This window comes from Planococcus citri, chromosome 1, assembly GCF_950023065.1.
Source record: "Planococcus citri chromosome 1, ihPlaCitr1.1, whole genome shotgun sequence".
NCBI classification, from domain to species: Eukaryota; Metazoa; Arthropoda; class Insecta; order Hemiptera; family Pseudococcidae; genus Planococcus; species Planococcus citri.
The window spans coordinates 7839795-7855589 of record NC_088677.1 but is presented as its reverse complement, the minus strand read 5'-3'; the positions used below and the strand labels follow the sequence as shown (position 1 = coordinate 7855589).

General features: G+C 35.5%; 1 protein-coding gene across 1 annotated transcript; it reads left to right on the top strand.

Moving 5' to 3' along the window:
* Positions 1-2131: 2131 nt before the first annotated feature.
* Positions 2132-15011, top strand: LOC135846528 (cytochrome P450 6k1-like). The gene is made up of 6 exons (XM_065365681.1): positions 2132-2606; positions 2726-2996; positions 3103-3395; positions 9891-10112; positions 10211-10462; positions 14759-15011. The coding sequence occupies exons 1-6, from the start codon at positions 2231-2233 to the stop codon at positions 14917-14919; spliced, it is 1575 nt and encodes a 524-aa protein (XP_065221753.1). The 5' UTR covers positions 2132-2230; the 3' UTR covers positions 14920-15011.
* The last annotated feature ends 784 nt before the right edge of the window (positions 15012-15795 follow it).

The window sequence follows — 15795 nt, the reverse complement described above, 5'->3', positions numbered from 1 at the left end:
GCTCTTTTTACACATTTTAGATTTCACATAATACAGCCTAAATCATCAAAAAATATGAATATTTTTGACACCCCACTCAAAAAATTCAAAAATGTACCTCTCATCATCTCCCCTTGAGGGTTCATTTTGAGGCTAAGCTAAAGAAAAATGTTAAAAACAAATTTGGAAGGCAAAAATTTGTAAATTTTGACACCCCACTCGAAAAATTCAAAAATTTACAATTGAGCATACACCTTCGAGGGCCCATTTTGGGGCTAGGGTAAAAAATGATGTTAAAAACGAATTTGGAAGGCAAAAATATGTAGATTTTGACACCCCACTCAAAAAATTCAAAAATTTACCACTCAGCACCCCCCTTTGAGGGCCCATTTTGGGGCTAGGGTAAAAAATAACATCAAAAACGAACTCAGCGCCTCAAATTACCCCTTATCACAAATCTAGAAATTTACAATATCGAAGTTTTGATTTTTGGTGCGCTAAATTTCAATCTGAACCAGTGTGCGCCGTGCTTAGTATTAGTAGCACACCGACTAGCAGGGAACATGTACAGTGTTGAGGCAGGAGATGTACCCTAAATCCTGTCCGGGTTGCGTTCGCCCTATCAGTTAAAGGTAATTTGAAGTATCCCCTTTAATCGATATGCTTTTGCTTTACCAAGTATTAACCTACTTTTCGAGTTATATCTATCCAAACCGCTTCTCTACTAGTATAGTTTAGCTTTAGATATTTTATATCTATTTTTACAATAGTCATGACTTCGAACCCCATGATTATTACAAGTCCACAATTGTCTTATGTAATTTAATATAATGTACAAAGCAATTGTCTCGTGTTTCATTTCCACACGTTAATAAGAAATTGTATGTGTATAAAGGGTATTCGTATTGATCCGTACAAGCACCTATTGAGCTAGCATGGTGCATGAAAATATCTCCTTAGGGATATTTATCAGAAAATTAATAGGTAGAAAGTATTATTATAAACCCACCAGATAGTCTTTCTCATCTACCTCACCTTACCCTGATCATTACCAATGTCACTTTATCAGTGTGGTTAATTAATGACAAAATACAGCGATTCGCGCAAATTCACAAAATTTTCTCACAAACGAGAAATTTTTGATTTTTGGATAGGCTATTTTTATTTTGAAAAAAAGCTGGTCAAAAAACCACTCTTGAGGTGTCCGCTCCAGAATCGGCTCAAATGTGGATAAATTCGTTAAACAGGTCGAGTATAACATACAACTCGGTTTTTAGCTGTCCAACTTCATATTCACGCCTTCTGGAGCAAATTCAAAATTCTGGAGAACTTGAAAAATCGCGCTGGAGCCTCCAGAATAGCTGGAGATGGCGAAATTCGCCCCCGTGGGGTTAGTTCATGACAAAATACTGCGATTCGCGCAAATTTCAAAAATTTCCTCGTAAACGGTAAAATTTTGATTTTTGAATATTTTTATTTTGAAATAAAGCCTGGTCAAAAAACCACTCTTGAGCTGTCCGCTCCAGAATCGGCTCAAATATGGATAAATTCGTTAAACAGGTCGACTATAACACACAACTCGATTTTTATCTGCCCAACTTCATATTCACGCCTTCTGGAGCAAATTCAAAATTCTGGAGAAATACGTAAAAACTGCATTCAAAGTGTAATAAAATCCGTTTGTGGTAATTTCCAACAGAAAAACACACATGTTCAGAAATATGTACACCCTTTTGAGGCTGCAGGCCCTTATTGTGCAAGTTTGAAATATTGAAATCGTGCGTTTCGGGGTTTCGGCCGGGGCCCCTTCTACATTTCGTCGGACGATTTTTTTGATACGCAAAAAATCTCAGTAAAATTGATTTCTAACGTACTTTTGGCTCCGTGGATTGTAGACTATACATATAATACCTAGTCTATTTGTGGGTCGCGTGAAGTTGCATGTCTTTTAAAATCAGTTATTACCTATTCGCGTTTGATTTCTGACAAGGAAGAGTGTTCAGTCAAACACGCGCATGTTTTCTATCGTACTTGACATTATATTGCAGGTAACTGCGATAAAAGAAATAAGTACCTACTTATAGGTAGACACTAGGCAGATACATGGATAGGTGGAATTAATACCTATAAGTAGGTAGATATCCAACACTTAGCCTCATTATGCACTTAACCGTTCGTGTTCCGTTGAGATTACATAGGTACCTTACCTACCTAATCATCACAGAAGAAATAGATAGACTATTTTATAATAATGTGTTTTTACCATTCTTTGATTTTATTCGCGACAGCGATGCTCTTATATTTATATTGGTCATTCAAAAATGCGTACAAATTTTTCGAACATCGCGGTATACCATTCGTCAAACCGAGCAGTTTACTATTTGGAAATATGGCCGATGTCATATTCATGCGGACAACTCTACCGGAAAAATACGTACAATTTTATAAGCAACTTGCTCCGCATAAATTCGGCGGTATTCTTACGATGAAGAAACCGACTATCGTATTTCGCGATCCGGAGCTCATTAAAAAAATTTTAATCAAAGATTTTGCTTCTTTCACCGATCGCGGTTTTAATACGGTGAGAAAAATTGAACCTTTGAGTCACTCGTTGTTTACGATGAAAGGTAAAAATATGTGATAAAAATTACTTACTACCTAGATATACCATTCATTTATATTTTTGAACAATATCGAAACTAAAATAATATTTATATGGATACTTATCAAAATCTTTAAACCAAAGGTGACGAATGGAAAACCCTCAGAGTTAAACTTAGCAATAGTTTTTCATCTGGCAAAATGAAGATGATGTTTCCTATTCTAAAAGAATGCGGAGAAAAGTTATCTCGTGTTATTGAAGAAATAAATGTCAATCGGACATTTGATGTAAAAGATTTAGCGTCGAGGTATACAACTGATACGGTAGGAAGCTGCGTTCTCGGATTGGGTTCGAATTCTTTAGATAATCCTAACTCTGAATTCAGAAAAATTGGAGAGAAAATATTCGTATTCAGGTACATAGTTACCTACTTATATATTAAGTAGATATTAGTGTTGTGTAATAAGTACCTATATCGAAATTAAATTCTGAAAACTGAAACGTTAATTGCGATTTTTCAGATACGCGGCATTTTTTAGAAGTATATGGACGAATATGCCGGAGACATTGATTAAATTATTTAACATAACCTTAATCAATCCAACAATTCAAAAACGTTTCGCGAAAATGATCGACGACACTATCAAATACCGCGAGGAAAATAACATCTCGCGAAATGATTTCATGGATCGAATGATAGCATTGAAAAGTCAAGTCAGTTCGCAGATACCAAACGATGTGGAAGAAGACAAAGATCTTCAAAAATTTGTTGATCAAGTTGGCCAGAAGTACTTGAGAAGTAATAAACATATAGGTAAAATAAATTCGCACCTTTTTTTTCATTCATTGCGCAAGTCGATATAGTATGTACGTCTTGTACTTATCTTATCTACCACGGAGTGTTAAGTTGACTTTTTTCAAAAGAATCCCTTAACCCTTAAACACCCAAGCAAATCCTGAGATGTTATGAAAAAATGCTTTCAATTTCCTGAATAAGATCATCACAAGTATCACTTTTACTCACAGTTCACCCCCCAGCCCCTTGAAGCCACCTCGATAATGATGGACTTATTTATTTGATTATTGTCAAAAATTGAGGAAGCAAAAAACCCGATTGGGTCAATCTTGGAACTGAATGATATAGGTAGTTTCATTAGATGTAATGAATGAGTGAAAGCATAATTCCAAAGAACACCTCGCCCCTTTTTGGGGGACAAACATTGATAAAAGTTGGTATAAAATACAGGGACCCATGTCCCATTTTTGGATGAACATATTGATGGTTGAGCTTTCACAAAATGAAATTAAGAAAGGTGTGTGCATGGTGGACCAGAGCGATTTTATAAAAATTTGATATGCTTGTCTCGATAAGAACCCGAAAAAACAGAGCATGAATACGCAGGGTACATAATATGGGAAATATTATGAAGTAGGCTTGAAATGACAGAAACAAGAATTGAAAGGAACACAGATGCTCTTAACGGCACATAAGTTCAGATAATCTACAATCCACCCATCAAATCTGTTTTTCACTCCGTGGATATTCTTTCTCGATATTTGTCACCAAATAGGGTAGTTGCGGGTTAGATGCCGGTGTTTTGCGGTTTTTCGAGCCTTACTACCATAATTTCCATCGAAATGTTTTCAAATTTGCACGAATCGGTAGAGCAATTATTCCTCTATATTATACTAGAACTGTAGTTTTTTTGCAATTTGAAAAAAAACAAGGTCACTTTTTGACCGGCATCTAACCCGCACTGACTGGCATCTATCCCCCCAGTGCGGGTTAGATGCCGATTTGGTGTGGGATAGATGCCTCTACCTAAAACCTCCCCAAAAAAGGCTCCTGGAAGATTGAATTCAATGAAATTCTTTTATTTCATGCACAACAAATCAAATGAACATCAAAAATTCACAATGGAAGTTTAATTAATCAAAAAATAAAAAACGTGTTTTTGAGAATTTACAATGTGTTAAAAATGAACGTAATTCCAAAAATTGACCATGCCAGTTGAAAATATTTAAAAAACCATCATTTTTGGACTTTTTGCCGCAGTATTAACAAAAAAAAATTTTACCTTCCTCACTCCCATTTGATTACTATGGGCATCTATCCCGATCACAAAAACCGGCATCTATCCCGAAATGATGGGTCAGATTGCAAGGTCAATTTTCATACCAGAATTGAAACAAATTTTTGTAAATTTGCGTGAATATGTTAGATCAAGGTATATACTTATGCGTGAGATACTTACATGCAGTTTTGAAACACTTTTTCTGGAGAAAAAATGCGTTTCAAAAATTACGTGAAAAAAGTATCACTGGTTTTACCTACATAAATTTTTTCATTTGCATATCAAACCAGGTTAACAATAACCGTCACAGATCAAAACTTTAACACAAACTATGTTCACCTTAAGGTATAATCCTTGCTAATCAGTTGTCTGAAAGAGTTGTTAGGGAGCGGTTGGTGACCACATCAGCATCTAACCCGCACCGGCATATAACCCGCAACCACCCTAGTTACATCCTACAAAGGTTAGCAGTACGATTGTTTTTCTGCAGAAATATCTAAATAGGTGTAAGTATCTACCACTTTGAAAAGCTTTACACAGTCAAATTGCAGCACTCCCTGGCATTTCATAATGTTCAAGCATTCATGAAGAAGTCACTATCCCTCCTTGATCATATCATGAAAATTGCACGAGCAGAAGTCGTCGTTTACAATCATGAGATTGTGTCTAGCTTATGACTACAGGATTCAGGGTTTTTGAGATTCAGTAGAAAGCTTACAACTGTTGTTCAACCACAACTCTGAACTTTTGAATGTTTTGAGAAATTCCTGCTGAAGTTGATATTCTTTCTCGATATTTGTCAACAAATAGTTACATCCGGCAAAAGGTTAGTGGTACGATTGTTTTTCTGCAGAATTATCAAAATAGGCTTATCTACCACTTTGAAAAGCTTTACACTGTCAAATTGCAGCTGTCTCTGGCATTTCATAATGTTGAAGCATTCATGAAGAGGTCACTATCCCTCCTCGATCATAGATAGTGAAGTTCTACATCATGACATATCATGATTGGAATCAAACAAATTCTGTTCAAGCAATTTTCATATGTAGAACTTCACTATCTATGATCGAGGAGGGATAGTGACCTCTTCATGAATGCTTCAACATTATGAAATGCCAGAGACAGCTGCAATTCGACAGTGTAAAGCTTTTCAAAGTGGTAGATAAACCTATTTAGATATTTCTGCAGAAAAACAATCGTACTGCTAACCTTTGTAGGATGTAACTATTTGGTGACAAATATCGATAAAGAATATTCACGGAGTGATAAACAGATTTGATGGGTGGATTGTATAGATTATCTGAACTTATGTGCCGTTAAGAGCATCTGTGTTCCTTTCAATTCTTGTTTCTGTCATTTGAAGTCTACTTGATAATAGTTCCCATATTATGTACTCTGCATATTCATGCTGTTTTTTCGGGTTTTTATCAAGACAAGCATATCAAATTTTTAAAAAATCGCTCTGGTCCACCATGCATACACGCCGTTCTTAATTTCATTTTGTGAAAGGTCAACCATCAATATGTTCATCCAAAAATGGGACATGGGTCACTGTATTTTATACCAACTTTTATCAATGTTTGCCCCCCAAAAAGGGGCGAGGTGTTCTTTGGAATTATGCTTTCACTCATTCATTACATCTAATGAAACTATATCATTCAGTTCCAAGGTTGACCCAATCGGTTTTTTTGCTTCCTCGATTTTTGACAATAATCAAATAAATAAGTCCATCATTATCGAGGTGGCTTCAAGGGGCTGGGGGGTGAACTGTGAGTAAATGTGATACTTGTGATGATCTTATTCAGGAAATTGAAAGCATTTTTTCATAACATCTCCGGATTTGCTTTGGTGTTTAAGGGTTAAAGGCCTGGACCAAACTGGAAGTGATTTGAAAAAATGCTTTCAATTTATCAAATAGGACTTACATGAATATCACTTTAATGTGTTGTATGCCCCTCAGCCACTCAAAACTACATATTTCTTAAATGTGGGGTCAATTTTTTCCATTTTTTGTAAATTATGAAAAAGCAAAATACTCAATTGGCCCAAATTGAAGGTAACTTTTTAGAGTTTTTGCGCGAAGTGGGAAAAAACTCTCATGGTCATCCTCGTCGTTGTCATTGTCACCATCATTGTCCTCCTGTAGATTTTTAAAATGCTAAGCAATATGCAAAAATTAAATTCCGATTTCAATTCAAAACTTTATTGTAGATAATATTGATATGAAAATGAAGATCCCCAAAAAATCTTTTAAAAGAATTCTTACCCCCGCCCACCCACTTGAGGGATATTCATGACCTTAAAAATTAACAGAAAACATTTCAGTAAATACCTTTCTTCAAAAAAAAAAAAAAAAAAAAAATTGAAAAAAGATAAAAATTTCAATATAAAATTTACTGATATAAGTAAAGAGAGTGTGACCCCGCCATTTAAGACATTACAAAATTATTTAATTATGAATATTTATTTTAATAATGTAATTCAGTAAAATAATGACTGCATAAATGATGAATTTAATGTCAAAGAAAATAAAACAATTTTTATAATATAATTTGATTGATAAATATATATGATTCAAATTTGTTATGTGTAGAAAAATCTACATTAATATTTTCTAATAAAAAAAATAAAATTAAAAAAAGGGCGGACAAAAGCCGATTCCTCATTTTTTATACCTGTATATTAGATTGAATTTTATTATTTTGTCTCATGAATTAAGTTATAATAAACTGTTAAGGCTTTTGTCCGCCCTTTTTTTAATTTCATTTTTTTTATTAGAAAATATTAATGTAGATTTTTCTACACATAACAAATTTGAATCATATATATTTGAAGAGTGATATTCCAAAACTCGCTTTGTCCATTTTTATCAAAGTTAGGTTTTCAGTGGTAACTGGTAGATGAAGTATTAACTCACATTCCTACATCATCAACCTAACAAAATGAGGTGTTAAACTCACCTAAATAGCCAATTCACTAAAAATTTCAAAAAAAATAACGTTCCAAAACGCGTTTTGTCCATTTTTATTGAAATTTTTTTCAGCAGTATTTAGTGGATGAAACGTATACCTACACTCCTACATCATAAATCCACCCAAATAAAGTGCTAAACTCGCCTAAAAAGCCAATTTACCCATTTAAAGGGAAACTGTTTTTCCTCTCTCCTGAAAAGTTGTGAAAATGGACAAAGCGAGTTTTGGAATATCACTCTTCATTTATCAATCAAATTATAAAAATTGTTTCATTTTCTTTGACATTAAATTCATCATTTATGCAGTCATTATTTTACTGAATTACATTACATATTAAAATAAAATGAAGAGTGATATTCCAAAACTCGCTTTGTCCATTTTCACAACTTTTTAGGAGAGAGGAAAAACAGTTTCCTTTTAAACGGGTAAATTGACTTTTTAGTCAAGTTTACTGTTTAGCACTTTATTTGGGTGGATTTATGAGGTAGGAGTGTAGGTATACATTTCATCCACTAAATACTGCTGAAAAAAATTTCAATAAAAATGGACAAATCGTGTTTTGGAACATTATTTTTTTAAAAATTTCTAGTGAATTGGCTATTTAGGTGAGTTTAACACCTCATTTTGGTAGGTTGATGATGTAGGAATGTGAGTTTATACTTCATCTACCAGGTACCACTGAAAACCCAACTTTGGTAAAAATGGACAAAGCTAGTTTTGGAATATCACTCTTCAAATAGGTATTCATAATTAAATAATTTTGTAATGCCTTAAATGGCGGGGTCACACTCTCTTTATATCAGTAAATTTTATATTGAAATTTTTATCTTTTTTCAATTTTTTTTTTTTTTTTTTTTTTTGAAGAAAGGTATTTACTGAAATGTTTTCTGTTAATTTTTAAGGTCATGAATATCCCTCCAGTGGGTGGGCGGGGGTAAGAATTCTTTTAAAAGATTTTTTTGGGGATATCATAAATTTTTTTTTCGTATTCATGAGATAATGCAGACTTATGGTTACCAAAAATGAAATTGTAAACCTATTGTAACATATATTTTTGATATGTGTAAACTAACGACTCGATTTTTTTTTTGTATAAAAATAGCGAAGATGAAAAATCTATGTGAAATTCGTGCGGTAGTTTTAACAGGTCGCTGTGTGCTGTGTGCTATGCTATGTACCTGAGAGACTGAGAGAGAGACTATGACATCGTCGACGTCGTCGTCATCAAAATACCTCCGTCTAATTTTTTAAAAATTTATTTCTGTTCAATTTTTTTATTAAATTAGGGGTGATAATGATGAATTTTTATATTTTCTAATACAAAAATAAAAAAAAAATTCTTCATTCGGAAGAAATCCGGTATTCCAAATAAAATGCCTAGCAATATAAATATGTTCAGCTAGCAGTTCAATGTTTTTTGGTTCAATATGAGACAACACTGATTTCATGAAATTGAATCTTTAGACAAGGCTACAGCAAAAACTACAAATCAGAAAAAGCTGAAATTTTAAATATATATGCTTTGAAGATAGAGCTAGCTCCTTTTGATATTTTCAACACATTTTTAACATTTATAGTGGGCCAAATGAGGGAGTGAAGGTTGAATTTTCAAGATTTTGACAATTTTTTGGTTATACTGTATAACAGATGATGAATGGAGTCTACATTTCAAATTTCATAAAATTTGGTTTGACCAATCTCTCGGTATTGAGTTGAGTGTGTAGGAAGAAAATTAGTAAAAAAACAGCGAAAATGCTGCTTGACTCTGCCAAAATGATGCTTGACACTTTGCAAATGTTTGTCGTATAACAATTGTTATATATATTTTCTGAAAGGTTTTTAAAAAATAAAAACATTGGTCTTCTTACTTTTTTAAATATGTTCATATTTTTCGAGAAAATTGCATTCGCGTGGTGTCCAAAACTGTCCAAAATAGTTTGAGAATATTACTCCGCGGTGTTGCCTTGCCACCACCTACGGTTCGAAAACCGTGGGAGGGCGGGGGGGGCAACACTAGCGCGTCGCCTGATAAAATGGTGAGGAAACTTATCATTTTCGTGCCAGTGTCGTGAAGTTGCTAGTTGCTGGTTGCTATGTTGCCGCTATGTAGCAGTCAACAAAATCTGTCATTTTATGATTTTATACCGGTCTCAAAGTTTGAACCATCAACGGCAACTTGAAAAATCAAACTATATATTTTGAGTTACCTATGGTACCTATACGTTTATTCTGTCGAGTTTAAAAATGCGCTTTCGCTTCCAGACATTACTAACGATCTATTAGCTGCTCAAGCTTTCGTATTTTTTGCTGGTGGTTTCGGAGTAACTGCTATTACTTTGAGCAATATACTGCTGGAATTATCACTAAATGGCGGTATTCAAGATAAAGTTCGCCAAGAGATATTCCATGTACTTTCCTCTAACGGAGGCGAACTGACTTATGACAACATGAAACAAATGACTTACACAGATATGGTGATTGCTGGTTAGTAATTTGATATAGGTAATAGGCACCTACCTACTTACCTATTCGTAATAAACATTCGTTTAATGAGAAAATTTGACTCGGATTATCATTTTCAGAAACCCTCAGAAAGTATCCACCAGCTGCGGTATTGTTTAGGGAAGCGGGCGAAAATTACAAAATCCCTGATACTGATGTAATCATACCCGCTGGCACATCGATCATTGTGCCCACGTACGGAATACATTTAGATGAATTGTTTTACGAAAACCCTACAGAATTTCGCCCAGAACGTTTTACCGCAGAAGAAAAAGCCAAACGATCAAGTTGCACATATTTACCTTTCGGAGAAGGGCCAAGAATTTGTATAGGTAATTTTGAATCACCTAATTCCTACCTATCATAAGTGGACTGGTCATGACCAAATTCAGTGGATAGGTACCTACCCATACCTTAATTTTGAGTTTAAGTTGAAAGTCCCCTAGTAGCACAATCGACAAATTATTGAAAAAGAAAATCGACAAAAAATCGAATTCAATCATCCTCATTGTAGTCGCGCTCCTTTACAGGAGATAGCGTATATGTCCATCTATATTAGCCAGTATCTAGCGTATCTAATCGTTCCTTTCAGGGTCTTGCAGGGAGAGTTGGCTGGTGAGTTTGTTGTTAACAGTTCCAATCGTTTCCTCCCTCTCGTCAATCTTCCTTGGATTTTCCCCTGTACTGCTAGCATGAAAATACTGTTTCTCGTATTTGATGAGCTAAATACTTTGGCTTTCTGTTTTTGATGTCTTCAACTACAACTTTCCACTCCTCTCATATTCTTGCTAGTACTTCCTTGTTGGTAATGAAGTCCTTCCATGAGATCCGTAGTAGCCTTCGGTAGCACCACATCTCAAAAGCGGATACTTTCTTCTCGCATTCTGCACTCATGGTCCATGTTTCGCAGGAATACTTCAGAACAGTCCATAAGTAGCATCGCATAATTCTCTTCCTCAGATCTATACTCATTGTTTGATTTCCCAGCACATTGGCGAGGTTGTTGAAAGCAGTCTTTGCCATTCCAATCCATGATTTAATTTTTTTATGATCTCTACCATCGTTGTTTATCAGCGCTCCATGGTATCTGAATTGCTTTACATTTTCAATTTCTTATGGTCCGATGTTGATTTTGACCTCTTTATCCTCTCCTTGTGTAAATCTCATCACCTTGGTCTTGCCTGTGTTTATTTTCATTCTGTACTTGAATCCTGCGCTGTTGATTTGGTCGATCATCTTCTGCATCCATGCTTCTGTCCCAGCAAGGATCACTTTGTCATCTGCATAGCTAATTTCATTTATTCTCCTGCCGTTGATCTTGAAGCCCATTCATTTGATTCACACTTCCCTCATTATTTCTTCTGCATACACATTGAACAACCTGGGTGAGAGGGGGCATCCTTGCCTCACACCTCTCTTTATTCCACATCCGTTCTCCGAATACTCAGTTCCAATCTTGATGTTAGTGCTTTGCTCCCAGTACAGGTTCTTGATTATTTGCAGGTCTTTCTCATCAATGTTGTGTTTTTTCAGGATCTTCAACATCTTTTCATGGTTGACACGATCAAATGCTTTCTCATAATCAACAAAGCAAGCAATGATTTCCCTATTTGCATTCAGTGCTCTTTGAATGATCACTTTCAACAGGGCAATTGCATCTCTCATCCCTTTTTTCACTACAAAGCCATATTGCGTTTCACTTAGATTTTCATCTATCTTCTTTTCAATTCTGGCATTTATGATGGAGAGTAGCAGCTTCAATGGGTGGCTCATCAGTGCGATAGTTCTATATTCAGAGCATTTTTGCGAGTTGGTCTTTTTTGGTAATGGTACAAAATTTACTGCTTTGAAGTCCTTGGGCAGCGTACCTTCATTGTATATTTTGTTTATTATCTTCAGCAGCTCCTTTTCATACTCTGGTGTTAGATGTTTAATCAAGTCTACTGGTATAAGAAATTTTGTGGTTTGTGGCTCGTTTCACCTCATTCCTCAGCTCCCACATTTCAATTTGTGGTGCCTCTTCTGTGGATAAAACTTCAATTTCAGCCGGACATGTGTCATCTCCATACAATTCTTGTATGTAGCTGATCCATACCTCTTCAATTTCTTGATTGTTAACACAGTACTTTCCATCTTTTCCTCGCATATATGTTATTCCGCTTCCCCTTTTCTTGTGGGTGGCCATCATCTGCTTCACTTTGGTATGCATTCCTCTAGAGTTGTGCCTTTTCTCCAGCTCTTCTATTTCTTGGCACCTCTCCTCATACCACTTGTTTTTGGCCATTCTGCACATTCCCATGATCTGATTATTTAGCACAGTGTATTCGCCACTTGATCTGCTTGTTTTTCTTCCTTCTTCCATCAGATCCAGTATCTCTTGAGTCATCCATGGTTTGTGTTTTCTTCTTCCTTTGAATGGAGTAGACTTTTCTGCTGCTGTTTTAACCTTTCGCTTCCATGTCTGCCGCTTTTCCTTGACATCTTGTTCTTCTTCCAATCTGTCTTCTTTTTGCTTTTCCAGTTCTTCTCGGAATTTCTTTTGCACTTCTTTTGATTTGATTTTTGCAAAGTCAAGTTGTTGGTATCGTTCTTTGCTCTTCTTCTGGCTCTTCCAGATTAGCTGGCATTTTGCAGCCAATAGTTTGTGGTCAGAGTTGCAGTCAGCACCAGGATATGTGTGCCAGTTCTTCACTGTTTTCTTGAATCTTCCTTTTACAAGTACATAGTCCAGCTGGTTTCTGACTCGGTCTCCAGGACTGACCCATGTATATAATCTTCTTTCATGCTGTTTGAACCAGGTATTGCATATTACTAGATTGTGTCTTTCTGCAAACTCTACGAGCATTTCACCTCTTTCATTCTGCTCTCCAAGTGTGTATCTCCCTGCAACTTGGCTGCCATGATGTACCCAAATAATTTCATAAAGATTGAGTGTTTATCGATCAATATCGACGGAGTATTGTCTAACAATATTTTGTCAAAAATTTGCCGATGTAATCAATCAATAAACACTCAATTATTTTTTTGTCAATAATTCATAGAGAATGTCTTAAGGAGAATTGACAGAAAATCTTGAAAAAACTTACAGTCCATAATTTGTCAACATTTTCACAATATATTGATAGATAAATACTCAATTTTTCTGTGGGGGTTTACTCCCTTAGCCGAATTTGCCAGTTTTTAGGTGCTGGTATTCACCTTCTCACTCTAACGCTGTTGAACTTCCCTAGGGCTGAAACAAGTGAGTTGTTGGTTTTCTGCAGCTCTTATGCATTCTTGTTCACAATCCGTATTTATGTAAAGGCCTGGCCTTCGACTTTTCCCTGTTGTTTCACTAGCTGGAAAATTCTGCTTTGGCCAGGTTTATCCATTCAGAGTCCATCAAACAGCAACATGTAACCACCCCGCACGATGTAGATGTGCAAAATACCCCTGGTGTTATCTTTGCCTTCTCATCTGTCCTGGGGGACTGGCTCCTCTTTATGATCCAAGTCACTACCTAGAGACTACCTCTAGCAACAACAACCTGTGCCCTCGCTGGGTTTTGCGGAACTATTTGGGTACTTTTTCGAATTTGATTTTTTGTCGATGATTTATCTAAGTGACACGCTAGTGTCCACTCACAACAGTCTTGAGCTACACTCTCAAAGTGTCTGTTTCCCAAGAAGTTTACAATAGAATCTCTCCACCTTACCTTTTGTCTACCTTTTTTCCTTGTTTTGTTGGGGGTCCACAATGCTATTTCCCTTATCCAGTGCCCATCTTTAAGTCTTGACATGTCGCACCTCGGAAGTAATAAGGTCACATCTCAAAAAAAATTGATTTTGATGTTTTTGCATTTTTTGGGTTTGTATGACCCCCCTCAACCAAAAATTACACTTCGAGTTGGGTACATCATCTAGATCTTGTAAAAAATGCAATTGCAAGTTATTTGGAGTTATCAGGGTACATCTCAAAAAAATCCATCTTTTTTGAGCAAATTTCGTACATACAAAGTGTTGACAAACAGTTTTGATTGTTTTGAATGTTTGTCAGTTAGAAATAGTCACAAGGAGTGCATTTTTTATTGGTTTGTACCAAATGGAAAAATTTTTTTAAATTGATCACTTTTCAGAAAAATGAATTTGCACATATAATGAAATTTTAGTTTTTTGAGAAAAACTCAAAAACTAAGCACTCTAGAAAAAACTAACGACATTACGTCGATTGGAAATTTATTTCTCTACAACTTTTATATTATGAAATTTTTTTGGACGCTTCCTTTCGTCTCCACATCAACTTTAAGGAAAGGTTATAACTCAAAATGTTTTCCAAACATTGAAATATTTCCTCTGTAAGATTTTATTTTTCAAAGTGTTCATATGCTAAATGAAGGCAGGATACCAGATCTTTAAAATGAGGTGCTATTCATTCCTCACAATTAATTATAAGTTGATAAAAATAATGAATCAAGTTTAAAAAAAAAGAAAATCGCTCTCCTGTAAAATTTCACTTTTTTGAGATGTAACCTTATTACTTACTCCCGAGTCCCGAGGTGCGATATGTATTATATATAACTAAACAAGGCAATGCACTTACCTATATTCTCATCTCTCATGACTTCTGATTTCTTTTATTTACCTATTTAGCCGAACGATTTGCCAATTTGCAAGTGAAAGTAGGTCTAATTTATGCTATCAAAAACTTCACGTATCGCGTATCACCCGAAATGAAGCTTCCAATGGAGTATCGGAAAGTTTTTGGTTTATTAAATCCGGAAAGCGGTATCCTACTGCAGCGACAAAAATAATGTGTTCAACTGTTTCTGTAGCTTTTACGTTAATGTATTTTATATGGATAATAGGTAGATTGTAAACAAATAAACGAATAATAGTCGAGTAATTACATACGTAAGTATATTAACTCAATTTATGGGATTTTTTTTTTTAAATTTAAAAAACTGAGCAACAAGTTTAAAGATGTTTTTTGAGGCAGTACGTGAAATGCTCGGAATAGGTAGATTTTTTTCAAAATAAAAATAACTCAGGTACTTACTTAATAAACGGTTTTGAAACTTTTCGATATCATACCAGGGAGAAGTAGATGTTGGTGGAAAGATTGCAAAGTTCCTGAGAGTCACAGGACTGATAAATAGGACCCTGAGAAGCAGTAAGGTGCGAAAAGAAACAAGATTGAAGGTGTACAATACCCTAGCAATACCAATGATGACGTATGGAAGCGAGGTATGGGCACTGAAGAAATCTGATAAAAGAAGAATAACGGCAGCAGAGATGAAGTTCATGAGGAGAACGGCAGGGGTGACTCTCAGAGACAGAGTCCCATCCGAGAAAATAACAGCAGATCTCGGAGTGAAGCCAGTCATGAAGAAGATAAAACAGTATAGGAAAGATTGGAGAAATCATGTCAAAAGGATGGAGGAAACAAGATCACCAAAACAGGTCCTCCAATATACACCAACGGGGAAGAGAAGCAGAGGGAGACCAAGGAGGAAACTCACGGATACCTCAGGCTCATCCTCAACAGGTTCCACACCGCAGCAGACAGGCCAATAGGCCTACCGCTTATAAGGAAACGACGACGACGACGAAACTTTTTGATGAAAGAGCGAGAATTTTGACCATAGGTAGAGTGAAAACATTTGTTACCTACTTCTGGTAAAAATACC

What these genes read in the sequence shown, in the direction of transcription:
- LOC135846528 (XM_065365681.1), top strand. Translation starts at nt 2,231, where the DNA reads ATGTGTTTTTACCATTCTTTGATTTTATTCGCGACAGCGATGCTCTTA. An exon ending in CTCGTTGTTTACGATGAAAG is followed by an intron (nt 2,607 to 2,725) that starts GTAAAAATATGT and finishes TTTAAACCAAAG; the next exon opens with GTGACGAATGGAAAACCCTC. An exon ending in CACAGATATGGTGATTGCTG is followed by an intron (nt 10,113 to 10,210) that starts GTTAGTAATTTG and finishes TATCATTTTCAG; the next exon opens with AAACCCTCAGAAAGTATCCA.